A 19,995-nucleotide genomic window follows, 5' to 3' on the forward strand; every position below is an offset into this window, starting at 1 on the left:
ACTTTATTTGAAACATTTTGCTTTTAGATCTAATATTTTTGTCTATTTGCTAAAAAGCCATAAATGCTTTTGCACATATACTGCAGCTGTTTTTAAATGGAAAGCATAATAAAAGTACAGGCTGTTATGAAATTAAAATTGCTTATAATAATGAAAAAATGGCCCATGCAGGTTATGAAAAAACAGCATTATTTTCAAATAGCTAGTAACTCAAAAATAGCTGTATATATTTGTCAGGCTTTTCCCAGAGAATTAAAAACAAAAAACAAACCCTAAAGTTCCTATTGATATGATAATAAATAGGGATGTATTACTTTCCAACATTTGCCAACATTTTAGCAGATAGGAGAAGTGCAAGTTAAGCTTTTTTGATATATTAATCGTTTACTAAATTAAGTTAAATTGAACTGCTCAAGAAAAAAGGTTGCAAAAGTAATCCCCCATTGGTATTCATGCTAAGTAATATGAAAATATATTATTTTCTAGTTTAGTTTTAAACCACGAAGCAAATTTAAGAATAAGTTCAATTTAATTCTGCCAAATGCTTATCCAGCCAGCAAGGCTAACCAAAATCATTTTAATTTTCATCATCACTCCTTTTCTTCTTCTATTTTAAAATTTAATATGATTTAATCACCATTTCCTTGAATTAACTCTGATAAAATTTAGTATTACTGGATCAAAGTATGGCATTAATATAAAGTATGAGGCATGTTTATGAACATATACAGATCTGTGAGTGAAGTTTTGATTTTCTATATTCCTTCCTTCCTTCCTTCCTTCCCTCCTTCCTTCCCTCCCTCCCTCCCTCCCCTTAAATTTTAGCCCATTGAATGAGATGATCCCCATAAGAGGAAGAGAAATAAAATTTAAACATGGTACAGAATAAAATTTGCTGCAGTTCACACAGAACTCAAGCAGGTAAACAGGTGACACTGCTTTGTCAAATCAGGATATAATATAAAATGCCCCCACACCATACCAAGGAACCTCTTAGTTAAATAATGAATTAAAATTACTCTCTCAAAACTTATTCTTCAGAATTGAATGCTTTTACCAATCAATCTGCTTATCCTCTCCTGTAAAAATTTCCCACAGATTGATGTCAAAAAAGCTGACCTGCAATTCCCAGATCTTCATCTTTCCCTTTTTGAAGATAGAGGTGTTTGTTATCTTTCAGGCACCTGACATTTCAACAACTCTCCAAATCTCCTCAGGAAATGTCAAGAAAATATTTTAGAACACCTGAATTATAGATTATGATCTAGATTTTTGTGCGAACACTGCCCATATTTTAAGGTATTCTGCTGTTTCAGTAAGGCAGGATACAATCCAATAAAGAATAACCAATATTTTATGTATGTATGTATTTATGTATGTATTTATGCATGTATTTATTTATGTATGTATTCATGAGGGATTTATTGCTGCCCTAAAAATTTAGCTGAACAGAAAAGTGAGGGGCAAACTTTTGGGGAGGGCACAATTATATTCATTAGGAAATGGAGAGCTCTCTCTTTCTCTCTCTATTCCACCCCGTTTCCTTCTTGTGAGGCATTTCTACAGCACTAACGTAAAATGGGTTTCCTTGAAAAGTGATTTTATTTATTTACTTATTTAGTTTAAAGTAACATTTACATGGCTGCCTACCTTAAAGAAGGTGACTTTGGGTAGTTTGCAGAAAAAAATATTAACAAAATATTTATTTTGAAATTGTCAAAAACTCATTGCAGGGAGCCAAAAGAGTCTACATTAACTCACTTCCTGACTCACATCTGTCAGTTGGGAGAAAAACATTTTCCTGGACTGTCTTCAGTCCTCTGACTATCCATTGGAGAAGCGGACACACAAGCACACCTCTGGTGAGCTCAGTGAGAGACATGTTAACTTTTCTTTGGCAATAGCTTGAATCCAATTATCCATCTAATAGAAAACTTGTCACAGTATTTACCATCTGCCTGAGAAATGAGCAGGCTAGGACATGATGTGCCTTTTTATAGTAATGCTGTGAACATAGTCTGTGAGCTGGACTGTGTGCTCTTATATTTTATCTTGTTTTGATGGAGGTTTTAGTTTTACACACTGCCCAGAGTCAATGGAGTTGGGCAGCTATAGCAAATTTAAACAAACAAATCTACATCAAAAACCTTTGTTTGCTACATCCAACAGGGAATCAAACTGAAAGGCAAGGGAGTAGGTATCCATTAATTAAAGAAAAATCTGTGATGCTATTAGACATTGCCAAAAGGCAAGGGACTCTAGCCCCTAGAACCAATCATGTGTTGCAACTCCAGAGCTCAGACTGAAATATGGCAGATGGTGACAACACAGTATTTTGCTGACAGTGTTCAATAAACCCCAGTTGTCAACTTACTATAAACTTAAAATAAAAGCTGAAAAAGCTGACTAACTTTCTCTTATGCCCTTAAACCTTTGTTAATACTACTTGACACCTGGTCTTCTTTCTTGGTTATTTATTCATAGACTAAAATTAGGGAGCAGGAAAGTTAAGAATAAAGTGAAGCAATAGGCTCTTAAAAGCTGGCTGGATTCTACGAAGAAACACTGAAAAGATGAAAAGCTGTATAGTATTGCTTTGATGGGAAATAGCCCATCATCCAGAGCAGAAGCTTTAAATCTCAAGCTTCACATAATTCATTTCAAAGAAGAAAATTAGAATACATCCATCAAACTATTTTATCCCTCTCTGAATTTACATCACTTTTAATTTAGTAGCTAATCCTAGGTTAATCTAATATATTCATGTTAGATACCTTTGGAAGATTTAGGTAAAAAATTCAAGGCTGCATTTTCAAGAAACAATTTCTCTATAGTTGCCTTCCTATCAAAGGCATTGATGTATGCTTGAGAAGATGCATAAATTTAATCAAACACTTTTTTTTAAAAAAAATAACTTTTTTGACAAGAGGGTATTTGAGCACATCTGTGCATGAAGACAATGTGAAGTCAATACTTACTGAAATACTTACTCTATTCCTCCTTCTCTTTTGAAAAATGCAGCTGCATAAGAAATTTCCAATATAACTTATGCTACCATCCTATGAATATGGAATAATGTTCACTGAATCAGACAGACTAATTTCAAATAAATGTTCTTAGAACTGTGCATTAGAATCTGCAATAATATGATTGCAGATGTTTTTATAAACATGGGATGAGAGCCTAGTTTGATGCTTTTGGTTTTGAAGGTTTTTTCTCTGTCTAAATTGCTCAATCTGCAGAAAACAAGACAATTTAAAACATATGGACATAACTGATAGGGCAGAACCAAAATAAAGTGTTTATTATTTTTTCTTCTCTGGTAAATAAATTCCTCAAAAAAGATGAGCATAGACTATGACACGAAATGAAGAGAGGCATGAGTATTCCTGTACATAAAAAGGGGGGTTGGGGAGGGAAATGAAAGTAATAAATTAAATTATGAACTACCAAAGTAAAAAAAAAATCTATAGCCACTTAGTCACTTGCTTCCAGATGGCAGCTATAGAAATTGATTGATTGTTTAAATCAGGGGTGTCAAACTGGCAGACCGTGGGTGACACACACAGGCCATGCCTACCCCAGCTCCACAAATGGGGAAATGTTGCAAAATGTCATGTGAGAGCAACATGACACCACAAGTTGGACACCCGTGGTTTAAATCATTTAATTTTAGTTAAGAGCTTGATCAAAGAGACATTTCTTCACAAGTATTCTAAATGCTCAGATTGGGGGAGCATGAATGAGTACATTCCAGTCAATTATCAGTGCATCAGAAAGCCTTCTCCTGCAGAAATGACTCCTCAATTGTAAGAATTCTTCAAAAGAGTCTGTTAAGTTCCACACAATTTGGAAAGACTAAGGAAGCAAGAATTTTATAGGGTACAATAAAGTGTCCTTGATGTTTATCTTGGGATAAATTTGAATGCTCACTTATATATTGAGTTCATTAAGGCAGGGTCTATTATTTAACTGATATGAAATAGATATCCTGCCACCTGGACTCAATTGTCATTTGTAAGATAAGCTACCCATGGACTTTCCTTCTATTTCTTGATTGGTTATGTCTAATTTCCATTTCATTTTTTTTCCCTTGCTTCCCCACAATTTCTCATATTGTCTGAATAAAGATCATAAACAAGGTGGTCCCTTAAAAAGACAATCTTTAAAAATGAATATCAAGACATTAAATTGTGCCAGATAAGCAACTGGTATCAGTATATTTTTTTTTCCTAAAGGGCAACTTAAAACATCTGAAACTTGGATTTGATTTCAGGGAAGACCCCATGGTAAAGACTCACAGTAATCAATATTAGATCTAATCAAAGGGCCAATAATCAACACCAAAGGAATAGAAAAGTTATAGTAGCTCACTGTGTAATTAATCAAAGCCGTGCCTCATCAGAGCTGCCATCTGTAGTAGCTGAGAATGAAGCAGCTCTCCTAGAGTGCAAAACTGCTCCTTTATTGGGCATGTAATCCTGTCAAAAACAGCAGTCCTTAAATCCAGTTTCCCATTACCAACAGAAACTTTTATCTTGACTGGATTCAACTTCAACTTATTTTTCTTCATCCAGCTTGCTATCAAACTTAGCAGGGTTATTTCTATAGAGTTGACCTAAGAATTCAAATCTCCAGGTGGCCTTCATCAGTATGGGGAAGAAGAAAAACCCAGTGAAATAGTATAGGTCACTGGTATAGATATTCAACACAAAATGGGACACTACCATTAATACCTCTCTCCCAGCACCACATTTTTATCATATCCTGGCAGGGTCTAGGCTTCCAATATGAAAATTCTGCCTAATACAGACCTTTTAAAGCATAATCATAGCAAGAATTAGCTGTAAGGAGCCATTTTGGCCATCATGTTTAAGCTGCTGTTAGTGAAAGAGTCCAAATTAAATCAACCAAGGCAACTGACTGTCTACTTTCTACTTGGAACCAGGGAAGATTTTTTGTAGTATTTAAATGACATCTGTGTTTCTGTAATTTAAATCCATTTTTTCGTTTCATAAATTCTAGCATCAGAGCCAAAAGGACTTAACCTACTTCTTTGTTATAGAATTTCATGTATTTCACTTGTACACTTAGTCCTTGACTTATGATAACTGAAGCCAGAATTTCCACTGTTAAGCAAGGCAGTTGTTAAATTGTAATTCCGAATTTTACAATCTTTTTTGCCATGTTTTTTAAAGCAAATCACTGCAGTTAAGTGAATCACACAATCATTAAATGAAACCAGTTTCCTCAATTGACTTTGTAGTTAGAAGCTGGGTGGGACAATTGCAAATAGAGATCACACAATCCCAAAATGCTACAACCATCGGAAATACATACAATACGTGCCTGAATTTTGATCATATGACCATGGAAGGTACTTAACAGGATGATCAAAATATGACCTTCTTATGAAAAAGGTAAAGAAAATGTTAATTCTTCAACAGAAGTAAGGTTTTCAAAATGAAGGGAAAAATACTTCCACTAAATTCAGCATTTTTATTAGCTTTTTCTACCACTGAATTCTATTAATAATTGCGTTAAGAATATTTAAATCCACTTTTTAAAAAAAGGTCCAAGATATGCATTTAATTGCATTCAGCTTAATTTTCCTTACCATTAAGAATCTGGTGCTACCTGATCACTTGACCCCAAAGGTCCCACTACTGATCATATTGGTTTTTTTTTCTTTGACTAAGTCTTCTCTATTAATTAGGATCACACCAAGAATAATTGATCTCCTTTTGCTTTCTCTATCTCTGAAAAAGCAAACTGTCAGGAAGAGAGGTCATAGATTTTCTGGAAGGACTATGTGGGCAATTTGTTCCTCAAAGTTAAAGTTCCACTACTGCATTATTCCTCCATTTAAAGATGTTAGATATTAACTGACTTAAGGGTATATTAAATGTACTAAACATTTTTTCTGTTCTACAGATTTCCATCAATTTATATATATATATATATCTTTCTCAAGCCATTTTTCATCCTTATTATTCATCTGAAAGTATTCTCAATTCTTTTGAATTGTCACTTGGCATTGCTCATTCCCCTTCTCCGATAGAATATTCAATGTCTAAAGGTATTAACATCATTTTGTGTAACAACAATTCGAGTTACTACACATTTTTTTCTATCTTGATATCTTGGTTCATTTTATTTTGACTGCAGCTATAGACTGAACACATTCCACAAATTAGGCTCCAATCTAAGCAGTTACAGGTTAATTTATAACAGCCCACTCTTATACCTGGATAGTTCAATATCTCCCTTCCAACATTCATTATACTGCATTTGTCAGCATTGATTCTAAACTGTCATAGTGCTGCCAAGTTGCTTGGCTTTATTAGTTCCTTTGGCACTACATCAAATTTCCTGAATAATTTGTATTGTCTACGGATTTGCTAGTAAACAAGTAGGGGAGGGAGCAGTAACAACCAGTTGTTAAGCATCAGCAACTCTGAATAGTGCATTCTTCCTATTGTGTGCATGTTTTGCTCTAAGAATTTTTTCATGACATCACTAAGACACATGTTAAGGTATTATTTAAGATATTCCATCTCTTCACCTCATCCCTTATGTGGTTTTCTCTGAGCATATGTCATCTGGTGGGATGTTTTTATGTGTGCACAGAAACATACATACATACATACATACATACATACATACATACATACATACATACAAGTAAACGATGTAATCTGGTGGTCTTAAATGAAGTAGTCACCTTTTTTTTTTCCTTCTGTAAATAGTTTATATTGCATTTTATTTTCTAAATCCAATTTATATTTTTTCACACATAGGTAATCAAGGTCGAACTCAGCCATTCCCAAGTTAAAGAAATAAGTTTGAAGTGTGGGACACTGCTGAGAAATTGAAAGAAGATTCAAGAAACCAGACAGAAAGTGCAAATAGTTCTCAGATGAAACCATCAGAAAGCAAAGAAAATCAGTCAAAGCACCATGCAAACTCAAAATGAGGATTTCCAAAGAGCAGCAAGGAAAGATAGCACAGTTTAATGTGGCTAGCATTGCAAACAGCTAGAAAAGTACTGCATGAAGAGTCACATCAGGAATGCATTTGTCAAAAGGATTCCAACAGCATTTATTGCTTGTAAAAGCATTATCAAAAACAAATATGAGAAATAACTTTTTGACCAAGGTGTGAGAATGTAGAGAACAGCTGTATGCCAGCAACAAAGGGGCCCAGTCTCTGAAGGATGATGAAGAAAAGGAAACAGAAATAGAATCAGTCATCCTTCAGGAAGATGTTATGTGAGCAATGAGCCAATTGCCAAACAATAATGCCTGAGGGGTTGATAGCCACCCCTGCAGAATTGCTGAGACCTATATACCCTCCCTCAACCACCAGAACATTGTGCCAGAAAATTTGGAAAATGAACTCATGGCCACAGGATTGGAAATGATCAGTGCCAAAAAATGGCTCCTCCAAGGAGGAGCCATAATTTCCCTCATTCCTCATACTAGCAAGATTCTCCTTAACATCATACAATGTCTGGTGATAAATACTTGAAGTTCAAACTCTTCAGATGGGGTCAGGGTACTTGTGACCATATTGGAAATTCCCATTCAATCATAGAAAAATCTCAAGAATATCAAAAGAACATCCACAACTGTTCTATTGACTACAAGAAAAGTCTTTGATTGGGCTGATCATAAGCTATGGAGAGCCTTAGTAGACATGGGAATTCCAAAACATCTTGTCAAGTTGGTGCAGTTGCTATCACAAATCAAGAAGACATTATGCAAACATCACATGGGGACACTGATTGTTTCAAAATAGAGAAAGGAGCGCAACAAAACTGCATTCTTTAAACTTTTTTATTCAACCTGTAAGCCGAAGAGATTGTTAGGAACCTGCAATTTGAAGAATCAAATATCAGAATAATGTTTGGAAAAAGGAATATCAATAGTCTTTGGTATGCTGATGACACAACTTTCTGAATGAAAATGTCAAAACAACAATGGTGTTCTCTTGACAGTGAAGAGATTGAATGCATGCAATAATTCACTTTCCTAGAAGTACAAATTGATCAATGCAGTAATTACAGTCCAGAAATAAAAGTGCTGAATTGCACTGGATCGCACAGCAATAATAAGCATGAATTCAATATAGAAAAGCAAGGCCACCAATCTGGCATGGAAGTGCAGATTAGTCTGCACTATCATATTTCCTACAGTTACCTGTAGTTGCAAAAGTTGGAAAAAACTAGATAGGAGAAAAATCGATGTGTTTGACCTGTAGTATTACAGAAGACTGCACATTCCTTGGATAACAAAGGTGAAAAACAAGCAAGGGCTGGAGCATATAAAACCAGACATATTGCTAGAAGACAAAATCACAAAATTCCACCTTATTTCAACCATCTTATGTAATCATAGGAAAAAGCAATTATGCTGAGTGACCAGTAGTAAGAGGAAATGAGGTCACCCAAACCCACAAAGGCTAGACACCATCAAAACTGACACCAGACAGAGCATAAAACAACTCTATATGATTTAAGAATCTGGAGATGATCCAAGTAATTGTTGAGAATTTGACCTGATAGAACAGATATCATCATCATCATCCGTCTGTAATCCTCTCCTGTCATTCTAAAAATGCTACCGAAATCTACTAGATTTGGTTTTCAGTATATCTTCTTGTGTGCCATTCATTAACCAGTCTTTCCTTATAAAATATATTTCATTATTTAGATTTTAAAAATCAATTAAATCCATTACATTCTCTTCTATATAACACTGATCCATTTCCCCATAAGAAAGATCTGAGAATAGCAGCTTTTTCTGTGTGAGTATCCCCATCAATTGATACTGAGAATTAAATGCCATCATGATCAATAACAATTGATAACTTTACCTGCAAAGTTGTTATCAAAGTTTCTAAAATCCTTCAAGTTGGTAGTCATTGGTATAACCTGCAAAAATGACTTTTGTATAATTACATACCATATGAAATGTCTGTCTTGAATCTCCCATCATTCTGCTTCATTATATTATTCTGAGTTTTATTAGCTCTCTCCCTCCCTCCCACCCACTTTCTCTCTCTCTCGATGGATGGATGGATGGATGGATGGATGAAATGGCTGACCATATCACCTTACTCAGTATATTAGAAATGAGAGAATAAGAAAGACTACATTAATATCAGAATGCTGACTTCCTTTTCTCTCTGCTCTAATAAACTGAGTTTATATCAGTTAGATGGTAATTGGAATGTACAATAAAACAGCATTAAGCATTGATGGCAGAGTCAAGAATATGTAAACCTTTTTCTCTTCTTACTTCTCTTGCAGACATACTTACTTGTCATTCATGGGCTTTGTATATTGACATCTCTACCCCATCCCAATGCCCCCTTCCCCAAAGAATGTGAACAAAGCAGTGCTTATAATTGGACAGATGAACAAGTGTGGAAAAGATGGGTATGAAAGTCTAAATTTTCTGAAATGTTTCAAAAACAATAGGTCAAGTCAGGACCTTATTTAACTCTTACAGTTTTCATTTCCCCCCAATTTTGACATTCTCATTTAGGATATGTGCTATCATTATAACTTTTCCAAAGTTTCAATATATAAATATAAAATAACATTTACTCATGTGTATTGATGTGTTGTGTGTATACATTTAGATCATCTTCAGTGGACTAACCTATTTTAGTATATGGTTTTTTTTTTTCAACAATGAAAAGGGCATGAGAAGAAAGCAAGAATTTGTGTAAGTTGAAGTGGAGTGAGAGCAGAACAATATTGGCTACAATTCAAAGAGCTTGGAGAGGCGACTTGAGCTCAATCATTATGTAGTCTGACCTTTGTTCAAACCCAACATCTAGGCCCTAAGATAAGAGGAGCACTCAAATCCTGGAGCTACATGGAACACTTTACTATTTGGACACATGACAATTCCTTCAGTCCTCCAAGTGGGAATGATACCTAAATATCTGAGTCTATAGAAAAACATTCAGTTGTTTGTTTACTCCTTTTACAACTCCAACTCCATTATTTACAGCACCGACATAAGAGGTTCTTTCAGAACTTTCAAACAGAATCAACATACTGGGAAGCACAACGATAACAGGCAACACTTGCATGGAAGAAGCAAACACAAAATAAAATGCATCACACATGCTAATATAGTGCTAAAGACAGTGGTAACATACTTTTATAGTTACATTTGTCAACCATCAGCTAACTTTTATTCATAACAAGACAAGAAGCTCAGTTTCTGCAGAGTAGATGTGAAAATTGATGTGGCAATTCTAAAGCCAAATCCAAGCCATTTGTTTGAATTTTGGAAAGATCAAAGGTGGTAGATTCCCCCCCCCCAAAGTTTGCCATTAATAGTCCCAACACAATTTCGAATAAGCACCTGGGAAAAGATTTCACTCAAGATTTCACTTATGTGTCACATTGTTCTTAGTAGAAACCTCCTTTTAATATGTACTATATACTTTGATGAAATTGCATGACTTACTTGGCACTTTTGCCACCTAATGTAAACAGTGTTGCTATTTCTTTCAAAATATGGTAATACTTAAATTATAATATGAAGACATTCACAACATAATACCTTTCATTTTCTTGGAGCAGCTCACCTCCCTTTTTCCAAATAGTTGTCGCTTTAGGGGAAGCTTTTGGATTGCACTCAAAATGAGCTGTGCTGCCCTTTAGAAGCTGAATCAATTTCTTCATTGGGCTTTTAGAAAAGTCAGGAGCAGAAGCTAGCAGCAGAAGAAACACATTAACTATGAAACACAACTTCTCCAGCATGTCCTCAGTGAGTTCCACAATTTATGTTACTTTTTTTACTTTTTCATTAACCATTGAAGAATATGAAATTCCCATTCTAGTTCAGTCAAAATAGCACTGAAACAGAAATTGTACATTAAAATGCCACTGAATTAATCTGGGATTAAGCAAAGGTTTTACTTTCAGTTCACTGATTGTAAGAAAACTCCAATGACCTACATTTTTTCAGCATTTGTCTTTTTACAGTGGCCAATTTCTCCTTTGCTGTGACTTTCCAACAATTGATATTGACTTGATACCCATTTGCCTGGCTGAATTCACAATATTTAGTACAATATGATATTAAAACATTGCATCAATAGGCCCCCAAACACTTCCTTTGCTTCCAGTGAGTCTCCCTGCCCAGCTTTATTTTTTTATAAATGCAAGTTGCTGGCATGCTGTAAAAGAAAGCAAAGACATCTCACATCATATTTATTTGCAGCAATGTCTTTGTATTCCATGAAAATCTTGATGAGTTGGTACAAAGTATCTTGAGAAACTATTTACCTTATGGTAAATAAGCATTTTGTGATTTGTCATGACCATTCTACCAGCCATTTTGTCCCATGGCAAGCATTTCTAAGTACAACAACCATTTTGTGAAAGTACTGCTGCCCCTCCCCCAATAAATAAGCCAATGTACCTTGTTTTGACATAGGAAGAAGGAAATAGATATTCTATAGTGATTTGTCACTAGTTTTAGAAGTAGTCAGGAAAAAGGCATTAACTGAGTTGAATCAAATTCAAGTCAGAGTTCAAGTTTCAATTGTAGGGGTTTATTTCAAGATGATATTACTAAGTTATTAGCGGTGCTAATCAGGAAGCATTACCACATTTTCTCATTATTGCATTTTCTCATAACATGTTTTTTTATACGTAACTAAAATCTGTTTTGCTATATTTGGAAACAGGCTTTTTGAAAATATACAGGGGAAGAACAGATGTAAGATTAGATTAGAGCTCTTCCATAAATTGATTTTTCAGGAACTATAACAAAATTGCAGTTTAATAATTTATTCTGAAGACTGTCCTGGAGATAGAAGAAGAGTAGCAAAATACTACTCAGTCTCAGTCAGGAGACTGCTTGGTGATACCTTTGACTTTGGGGAAGGAGACAGAGAGAAGATAGAAGGTTTAAGGGAGAGAAAGAGAAGGGAAATAATGGACTGTTTTTCTTTCCTTATGCTCTGTTCAAAATATTCAAAGGTCTATGGGAGATAATGTTAGAAAAAATGCAAAAGACAACATGTAAATATATTTTCACTGAAAAATGAGTTTGACTATAGATATCTTAACTGACTCACTCAAATAAGTATTTCTTTCTGGGATGGAAATTTCCCAGTCTAGCCAAATCTCTCTACTTCCTTTCATTAACTAGGTCCAATTCTACTCTGAAATTAGCCACAATTGGGAAGTGCCAATTGTGCCAGTTAGCTGGCTTCACTGCCTACTGTAAATGCCAGAGTATATTCATGAACTAGAATAGAGCACTAGGTTATGGGCCCAGAAAAAGACTGTATTGTAATTAAAGGTGAGAGACTGCTTGTTTTAAAAGTAAGAAACAAGGCAAGAGGCTTTGATGGATGGCTGAAAAAAAATTAAAGAGAGCTCTCTACCCCGTTGGGTCAGAAGAACTATATTATTTGGGCTGCAAAGATGGAATTCCTAAAAGCTAATGAAATATTGGCTGAAAATCCACCCCAGGCACCATTGAATGCTGCAGATCAGAAGCTGCATGATAGAGCATTTGCTTATATCATCTTAAGTTTAGAAGATGATCAGTTTATCAATGTAGCTGATTTAAAGACTACAAAGGAAGTCTGGGATAATTATCTGCATGTAACATCGTGCAATTATCAAGAAAGTTATATAGAGCCCATTTGCAGCCAGGAGGTTCAGTGGAATAGCATTTTGTTCATATGCAAACTTTACTTGTGGAATTAGAACAACATGGGATGAGGATTCCAGAATCTCAAAAGGTGCTGCTAGTTTTGAACAGCCTAGATGAAATGTGGGACATTGTTTCTGCAGTGTTTGAATGCAAATCAGAGCAGGAATTGAGTTTGGAAGCTCTGAAAGTGTGTCTAATAGCTGAAGAGCAGAAAAGTCATTATAGAAAAAGCCATGAGGAGGAAAAATTCCTGAGGAGGGGGCCCAAGAGGAGCAATGGAAATTTCCACAGCCAGGCTCTCTGCAGAGAGCAGCACAGAAACAAGAGCCTTGCAGTTTCCAGAGAACAGAAGAGCAGTAGAAGATATCAGATTACAGCCAGGGGTGGGATTCAATTTTTTTAACAACCGGTTCTGTGGGCATGGCTAAATTGGTGGGCATGGCTTGGTAGTCATGTTATTGGCTGGGCATGGCCAACTCAATATTACTCACATCGAGGCACACATCTCCTCCCCTGGCCTCTCATGACTGTGGGGATACTGCAACAGTCGTAAGTGTGAAAAATGGCCATAAGTCGCTTTTTTTAGTGCCATTGTAACTTTGAATGGTCACTCCACACAAGCAAAGTACCAGCAAAGGAGGGGAAAAAAACTCCAGAGAAGTTCCTGAGACAGGAAGTCTAGTCCTGCCAAGAATGTAATAAGGGTTAACGGAGAGGCAGTTTCTGTAAGCAACGCCAGAATGTTTCCTTCCTGCCTTCCTTACAGGATTAGGCCAGTAATTTCTTCTAACAACCAGTTCTCCGAACTGCTTAGAATGTTAACAACCGGTTCTAGCAAATAGGTGCGAACCTGTAGAATCCCACCCCTGATTACAGCCCAACAACAGAGACGATCTCACTTAAAGACAGACTGTTTGCAAAGGGCCTTTTGCTGCAAGAAAGACAAGTTGATGGACAAATTGCAATAACAAAAGTCAATTCTTGCAGGAGAGATCAATGGCTTATCAACAGTGGGGCTAGCCAAATGATTATTAATAATGCTAAATTCTTTTACAGGATGGATGCAGCTGCAGGAGACACAGTACCCTTGGCAAATGGCAAGAAGGCTAAAGTCATGGGAAGAGGCAGTGTGCAAATACCATATTGGAAACAAGGTTTCATAATGTTTTATGTGTGCCAGAAATGGAACATAATTTGCTGAGTGTCTCTAGTTTAGACAAGCAAGGATTTGAGACCACATTTGTAAATAGGCAGTGTCTTATAAAGAAAAATGGGATTGTCTGTGCAAAGGGCATAAAGCATGATAACCTTGATATGTTACAGGGACAAAAAATTCAATGTGCACGAACACTGGGCAATGTTTGCAAAACATGATTCATGTGTTCATCTTTTGCACAGAAAGCTTGGCCATGCCAGCTTTAAAGTTGTTCAAAAGATGGACCAGTATGCAGAAGGATTGCATGTAAAGGGATGTAAGGCATATTTGGATTGTGCAATATGCAAAACATCAAAGTCCAAGGCATTCCCAGTAAGCAAGAGTAGCACAAGGCAGACAACAAGAGCTCTAGAGCTGGCACATGCAGATTTGGTGGGTCCAATGCAAGCCAGTTTGGGAGGAGCTAAGTATGTGCTGGTCATTGTAGATGACTATAGCAGGTTTGAGTTCTGCTATTTACTAAAGAGTAAAACAGGTGCTACAGAAATTTAAGCAATGGGTAAGCTTTGTAGAAAGAAGGTATAAACAACAGGTATGTCAACTGCAAACTGACAGAGGTTCAGAATTGATGTCAACAAGTTTTCAACAATGATTGGCAGAGATAGGAATAAAACACAAACGCACAAATCAGAATGAAGTCTTGCAAACCATGAAGGACTCATTGCTAGAGGATTCTGGTCTAAGCAGGATGTATTGGGGTGAAGGCATATTGACTGCTAATTATTTAGTTAATAGATTGTGGAGTTCCTCCATTAATGATACTCCATATGCAGTGTTATATGGGAGAAAACTATCTCTAGCACATTTAAGGGTGTTTGGAAGCAATGCATGGGTGCATATTCCAAAAGCAATTAGAAGAAAGGGTAACGAAACGCTAGAAAGCTCAGGTTTGTGTGCTATGAGCTAGGCTCAAAGAGTTATCACTTTAGCAAAGGAAGCAAAATAATAGTGTTTTCAAGGTCTGCAATTTTTGCAGAGCAAAATCGGAAAAAAACTGATGCAAATTTGTGGAATGATTTACTTACTGATGGTGATTCACTTAGTGATGGTAATTCACTTAGTGATGGTAACTCACTTAGTGATGATGTTAGTGTTCTGGGAGGAGAAGCTGAACAAGATATGAAGCAAGAGAGGGTTGACACACAGGAGAAGTCAGTGCCACACAGGTCAGAGCGATGGAACAAGGGGATTCCACCTGACAGATATTCTGCTAGTGAAGTTAAAGTGTATAATGTATGGCATGAGCCAAGAAACTACAAAGAAGTATTGACATTACCTAAAATTGAACAAGTAAAGTGGAAAGAAGCCATGGACAAGGAAATGAAATCCATGGGAGAACATGAAGTGTTCACATCTATGACTTTGCCACAGGGTAGCAAAGCTGTAGGATGCAAGTGGGCATACATGAAAAAGGTACTGCCCAATAATGAGGTACAATATAAAGCAAGGTTAGTGGCACAGGGCTTTTCACCGATGAAATCTTTGCACTATGATGAGGTATTCATGCCAACTGTAAAGAGTGAGAGCATCAGGCTGGCACTAGCATTGGCAGCGGCACATAGCAATAAAATTTGGCATTTTGACATAACCACTGCATTTCTCAATGCAGAATTAGAGGAAGAAATTTACATGGTTCAAGTACCAGGGTATGAAAGTAAAAAGCCTACTACAGTCTATAAATTGAACAAGGCCATTTATGGGCTGAAGCAAGACAGCCAGAAATTAGAATATCTGTTTAGATACTGCATTGAAGGGTCTTGGGTTCAAGAGTTGCAAGACTGATGGTTGCATTTACAATAGAAAGTTAAAAGGTGGGGATCAACTCAATTGTGTTGGATAGGTATAAAAGGAAATTCTCAGGTATTTGGAGGGAACTGTGAATGTGGGTCTTCAAATACAGGTATCTGAAGAATGTTAAGGGTAATTGAATTTATGTCTATTCCAGTTATGAAGGGAGGAGTGTCAGAGTATATTCATGAACTGGAATAGAGCACGGTAACAAGGTCAGCCAATGAATAGGCATAGCAACTAAGTCAGCCAATGAGGACTGTTTGGAAACTGAAACTAGAAGTAGCCTAGGTGAGACTCTATATAAAGCTTTGTAGCTATGTTAAGTTCTGAGTTTGTCTGTTAAAAATGAAATTGCTTCTCTCCTCTGCTTGCTTGCTGATCTAAAGTGAAACGGATGTCTGTTTTTGAGCTCCTGAGTTGCTGTTCTGCTCTGCACTTGTAACATGTCTACTTCTGTTTGAGTTTGCTCCATGTTGGAGAAATCTACAATTTGGTATTGTAAAATTTATTTAATATGCTTATAAAGACATTAAATGAAACATCAGCCACCTGTGTTTATTTTTCTGGCACTGAATTTATGCTGCAAAACTCTGAATAATAGGACTTTATATTATAAAATGGGGATGTGGAGTACAATGAAACTGAGTTTCTTCCAACAAGACTTCTACTTGAATCACATGAAGTTCAACAAGAAAGAATGGGTCTGGAACATTACTTTAGCTGGACAGATATCTATCTATCTATCTATCTATCTATCTATCTATCTATCTATCTATCTATCTATCTATCTATCTATCTATCTATCATCTATCTATGGCATTTCTATGCCAATATAGATCATAAAGTTATCTAGAGCTTGCAATAGATCAATGTAAAAATTTTAAATAAAACATCAAAATTAAAATTCAGGTATCCAGATTACAAATGAACAAACTCCTGGAAGATGTTGCTTCAAGAATGTAAATAAAATAAATAAATAAAAGTTGCATTTTGCTACATAAAAATGAATTAAGTCTATTGTATGCTATAGATAAAATTTAAAACAATTCTTACAAAATATATTTAGTATCTCACAGCTCCTTCTAGCCGATCAAAAGTGTTGCTGCTATACTCATTCAATGATTTAGGAGTTTTCTTTTATTCATCTATTTCAAAATAATATTACTGTTGGAAACTTTTTCAGCAGCTTTTGTCCAGCTTTGTTAAATGCATTTTAGTCTGCCTTTCTGCTAAAAAAAGAGAAACTTAGATGTTTGAAGATTAACATGGTAGAAGAAAGATCTCTGGCACCAGATTGGACCAAGTCAAATTACTCCTTAATTTCATTCAAAAATCAGTTTCACTGGCCAATCTATATTTCAAAGATCTGTATAAATTATATTAAGAGTTAAATTGTCAAAAGTTGACTTGGGCATCAAAACTGATAACTGTGCAATCAATGGTTTAATTAATAGCTTTGTTCAGATTTGCACTTATATACTTTCAATCATCTTAACACTATTATTTCACTGCTATTGTATATCCCCGATTCTGCTGATCACATAAGCAGTTAAGTAGGTGGGAGCAGATCAAGGCAATTCACTGAAGAATGGAAAGAAATAAAAACTCATTCAATAATTTAGGAGTTTACTTTTATTCATCTATTTCAAAATAAAACTACTGTTGGAAACAGTATGGTACATCGGTTCCTCTCACTTACACAATCCCCAAAGAGGCCAATATGTGTTCTTAACTCAAAGGATACTCAATATGGCTACTAAACTCTGGTTAGGAACATTATAAAAAATGCAAAACTGGTTACTAAAATGCAAAGCTGGTTACTATTTGAACATAGAAAAAGCTTTGTCAATTTACTTCAGTTTGCTTCTGTTTGAGGATAAAACCTTGTCATTTGTTCTACAAGCAAACTAGGATAGTTAGTGTGGATTTACAACCACAACTGAGCCCAAAATTTCTGCTGCTAAGAGAGATAGTTGCTAAATGACTTTTGCCCCAGTTTATGATCTTTCTTGCCAAAGTTGTTCTTAAGTTAGTAACATGGTTGTTAAGTGAATCCAGCTTCCCCATTGACTTTGCTTATCAGAAGTTTCTGATGATCCCAGGACACTGCAACCATCATAAATATGAGTCAGTTTGCCAAATGCCCGAATTTTAATCACATGACCACAGGGATCCCTGCAGGGGTGATAAATTTGAAAAATGGTCATAGGTCACTTTTTTTACAGTGCCGTTGTAACTTCAAACAGTCACTCAGTAAACTTTTGTACGCAGAGAACTACTTATATCACCTTCAAAACTAATAATGGGCCCTTGCACCCATATTATCAAGGAAAAAGTCAGAGAAACTTATCTGTCATTTTCAAATGACATTGCTTCTTCAAGAATACTGAAGCTACAATGCAGAAGGTCAGTGCCGTGAAGTAATATGCTGAGCCAATGTTGCTTCCCAATTGTGTGATTAGTTTTAATCACTGGGATGGTATCCAAGCTTTGTGTCTCTTCTTCCTATAATTAATAATTTATCTTGGTGTCCTTGTTTTAAATCAGTGAATGATTGAGCTATAAAATCTACTGAGCTTCTTTATCCGCCACCATATCACTCAGATACAGTTGAGAAAATTACATAGAAATGCTGATAAATTTAGTGCTGTGAAAGTATTTGTGCTAAATTTTCAAGATGGTGTAGGAAAACATGACAGCTACTGCATCAGGAGGAAAAATATCTGGTGAATAACAACAACACAGAAAGCAAAGTTGTGACTTACCTACAACTCGGAGATTGGCACTGGCATATATTGTACCATGTTTGTTCTCTGCTATACACTGGTACATGCCAGAATCTGTCAAGTTTAAGTTTGTTATAGTCAAAGCTCCATTTTCAATTTGTATTCTTCCCTGGATAGTAAAACATTAAAAAGGAATATATTTACATGACTGAAGAAACAGACAAGCGAGGGTGTTTTGGCTGCACAGCAGTAACTCATGCCTTCATTAAACTTCATTTGAAGAAATTTATACATAGCTTAACTGATGTTTAAGACAACTCTGGAATTTCTATGCATTGACCAAAGTGAGTGATATGCTAATAATGGTTTTTATGAGAGACAAAGCTTTAAAGAGCTTTGCAGTAGATATAAGCATCGGACTGAAACATCAGCTTTGAAAATCTTCTTTCAAATTCTGAAAGGATTGAGTTGGATTTGCCTGTCAGTGAGGTCTATTCCTAACAATCCTGGGATCAACTTACTTTAATTTTGGGGCTTACAAGCTTGTCTACTGCAAAATGCTTTTTACACAGAGGAAAAAAAGTAGAGTCCCCCACCCACCCCTTTGAAAATGACAACTCACTTTGAGGTTTAATTCTTGCTTCGCTTATATATTTGAATATTTTGTTCTCTGTATATACTCATATATACTCACATAGACAAATACCTGTCAAGCTTTCTATCTGATACACAATTTCTTTGGGCTAAAATTGTGATTGGTTGATGTTGATTGAAATATCTGCTTTATATATATGAACATTCCTAAGAACACAGAACTGATGTGATCAATGATTGTAAAGCATGTTTGAAACTTTAACTGAAAGGAGATTTATTTATAGGATGTACATTAAATAGACAGATAAACTCTAGCAGCTTGCTGAGTAAATCCTACCAGGAAGAGAATAAAATAGCCTGTGCCCTCCACATGCATGTCTTGGAAGAAAGGAAAAAAGGAAGGGATCTGAGATTAGCAAGAACTTTGTCAGGGAGCAGAAAAACTGCTATAGAGAACACAGAATAAATCAGTAGGTTATATGATGCTGAACAATTAATGCTACTGGATCAAGAACTTCAAAAGATAGTTCACATACAGAATGCTCTCATGTAATTATCTATAAAAATTCAGTGATACCTCAATCCAGTACAACAAAGCATTCTATTCAGTGGAATGCTTACAACATATCTTTAGGGCTTTTTAAAAAGCTGTCTTTGATGGCAATTCATTTTGTATTTCTACGACCACCAGAGAAAAGGCCTTCTCTGTTAGTTGAAAATAACTGAACAGTCTTCAAAGGCATACAGGTAAAAAGAGACTCCATTCCTGGTCAAAGAGGAGGCAGACTGATCCTCGTGAAAGGAATATTTAAAATTATTTAGGGCCAAATTATTTAAGGCAAGAAGTGATCATCTACTTTGGCTGAAGACTGAGACTAGAGCCCAAGTAAATGCATTAGATGATTTTCCTAGACATACACATGAACATTCAACTTGGACACATAAACTTAATATATAAGGCAGGGCTTCC

At 35.8% G+C, this 19,995-nt stretch overlaps 1 protein-coding gene across 2 annotated transcripts in view; it reads right to left on the reverse strand.

Moving 5' to 3' along the window:
• LOC113419540 (contactin-3-like) overlaps nt 1-19,995 on the reverse strand; it is a 210,520-nt gene that overhangs the window by 43,832 nt on the left and 146,693 nt on the right. For both annotated transcript variants that reach the window (XM_087954589.1, XM_087954591.1), the window contains 2 exons: nt 18,471-18,600; nt 10,587-10,737 (listed from right to left, as the gene is read on the reverse strand). In XM_087954589.1, coding sequence (XP_087810715.1) covers nt 10,587-10,737; nt 18,471-18,600 — 281 coding nt within the window. The remainder of the gene's footprint in view (nt 1-10,586; nt 10,738-18,470; nt 18,601-19,995) is intronic.

The sequence above is a fragment of the Notechis scutatus genome, chromosome 2, assembly GCF_049901735.1.
Source record: "Notechis scutatus isolate UNSWTSFEM ecotype Mainland chromosome 2, rNotScu1.2, whole genome shotgun sequence".
Lineage (NCBI taxonomy): Eukaryota > Metazoa > Chordata > Lepidosauria > Squamata > Elapidae > Notechis > Notechis scutatus.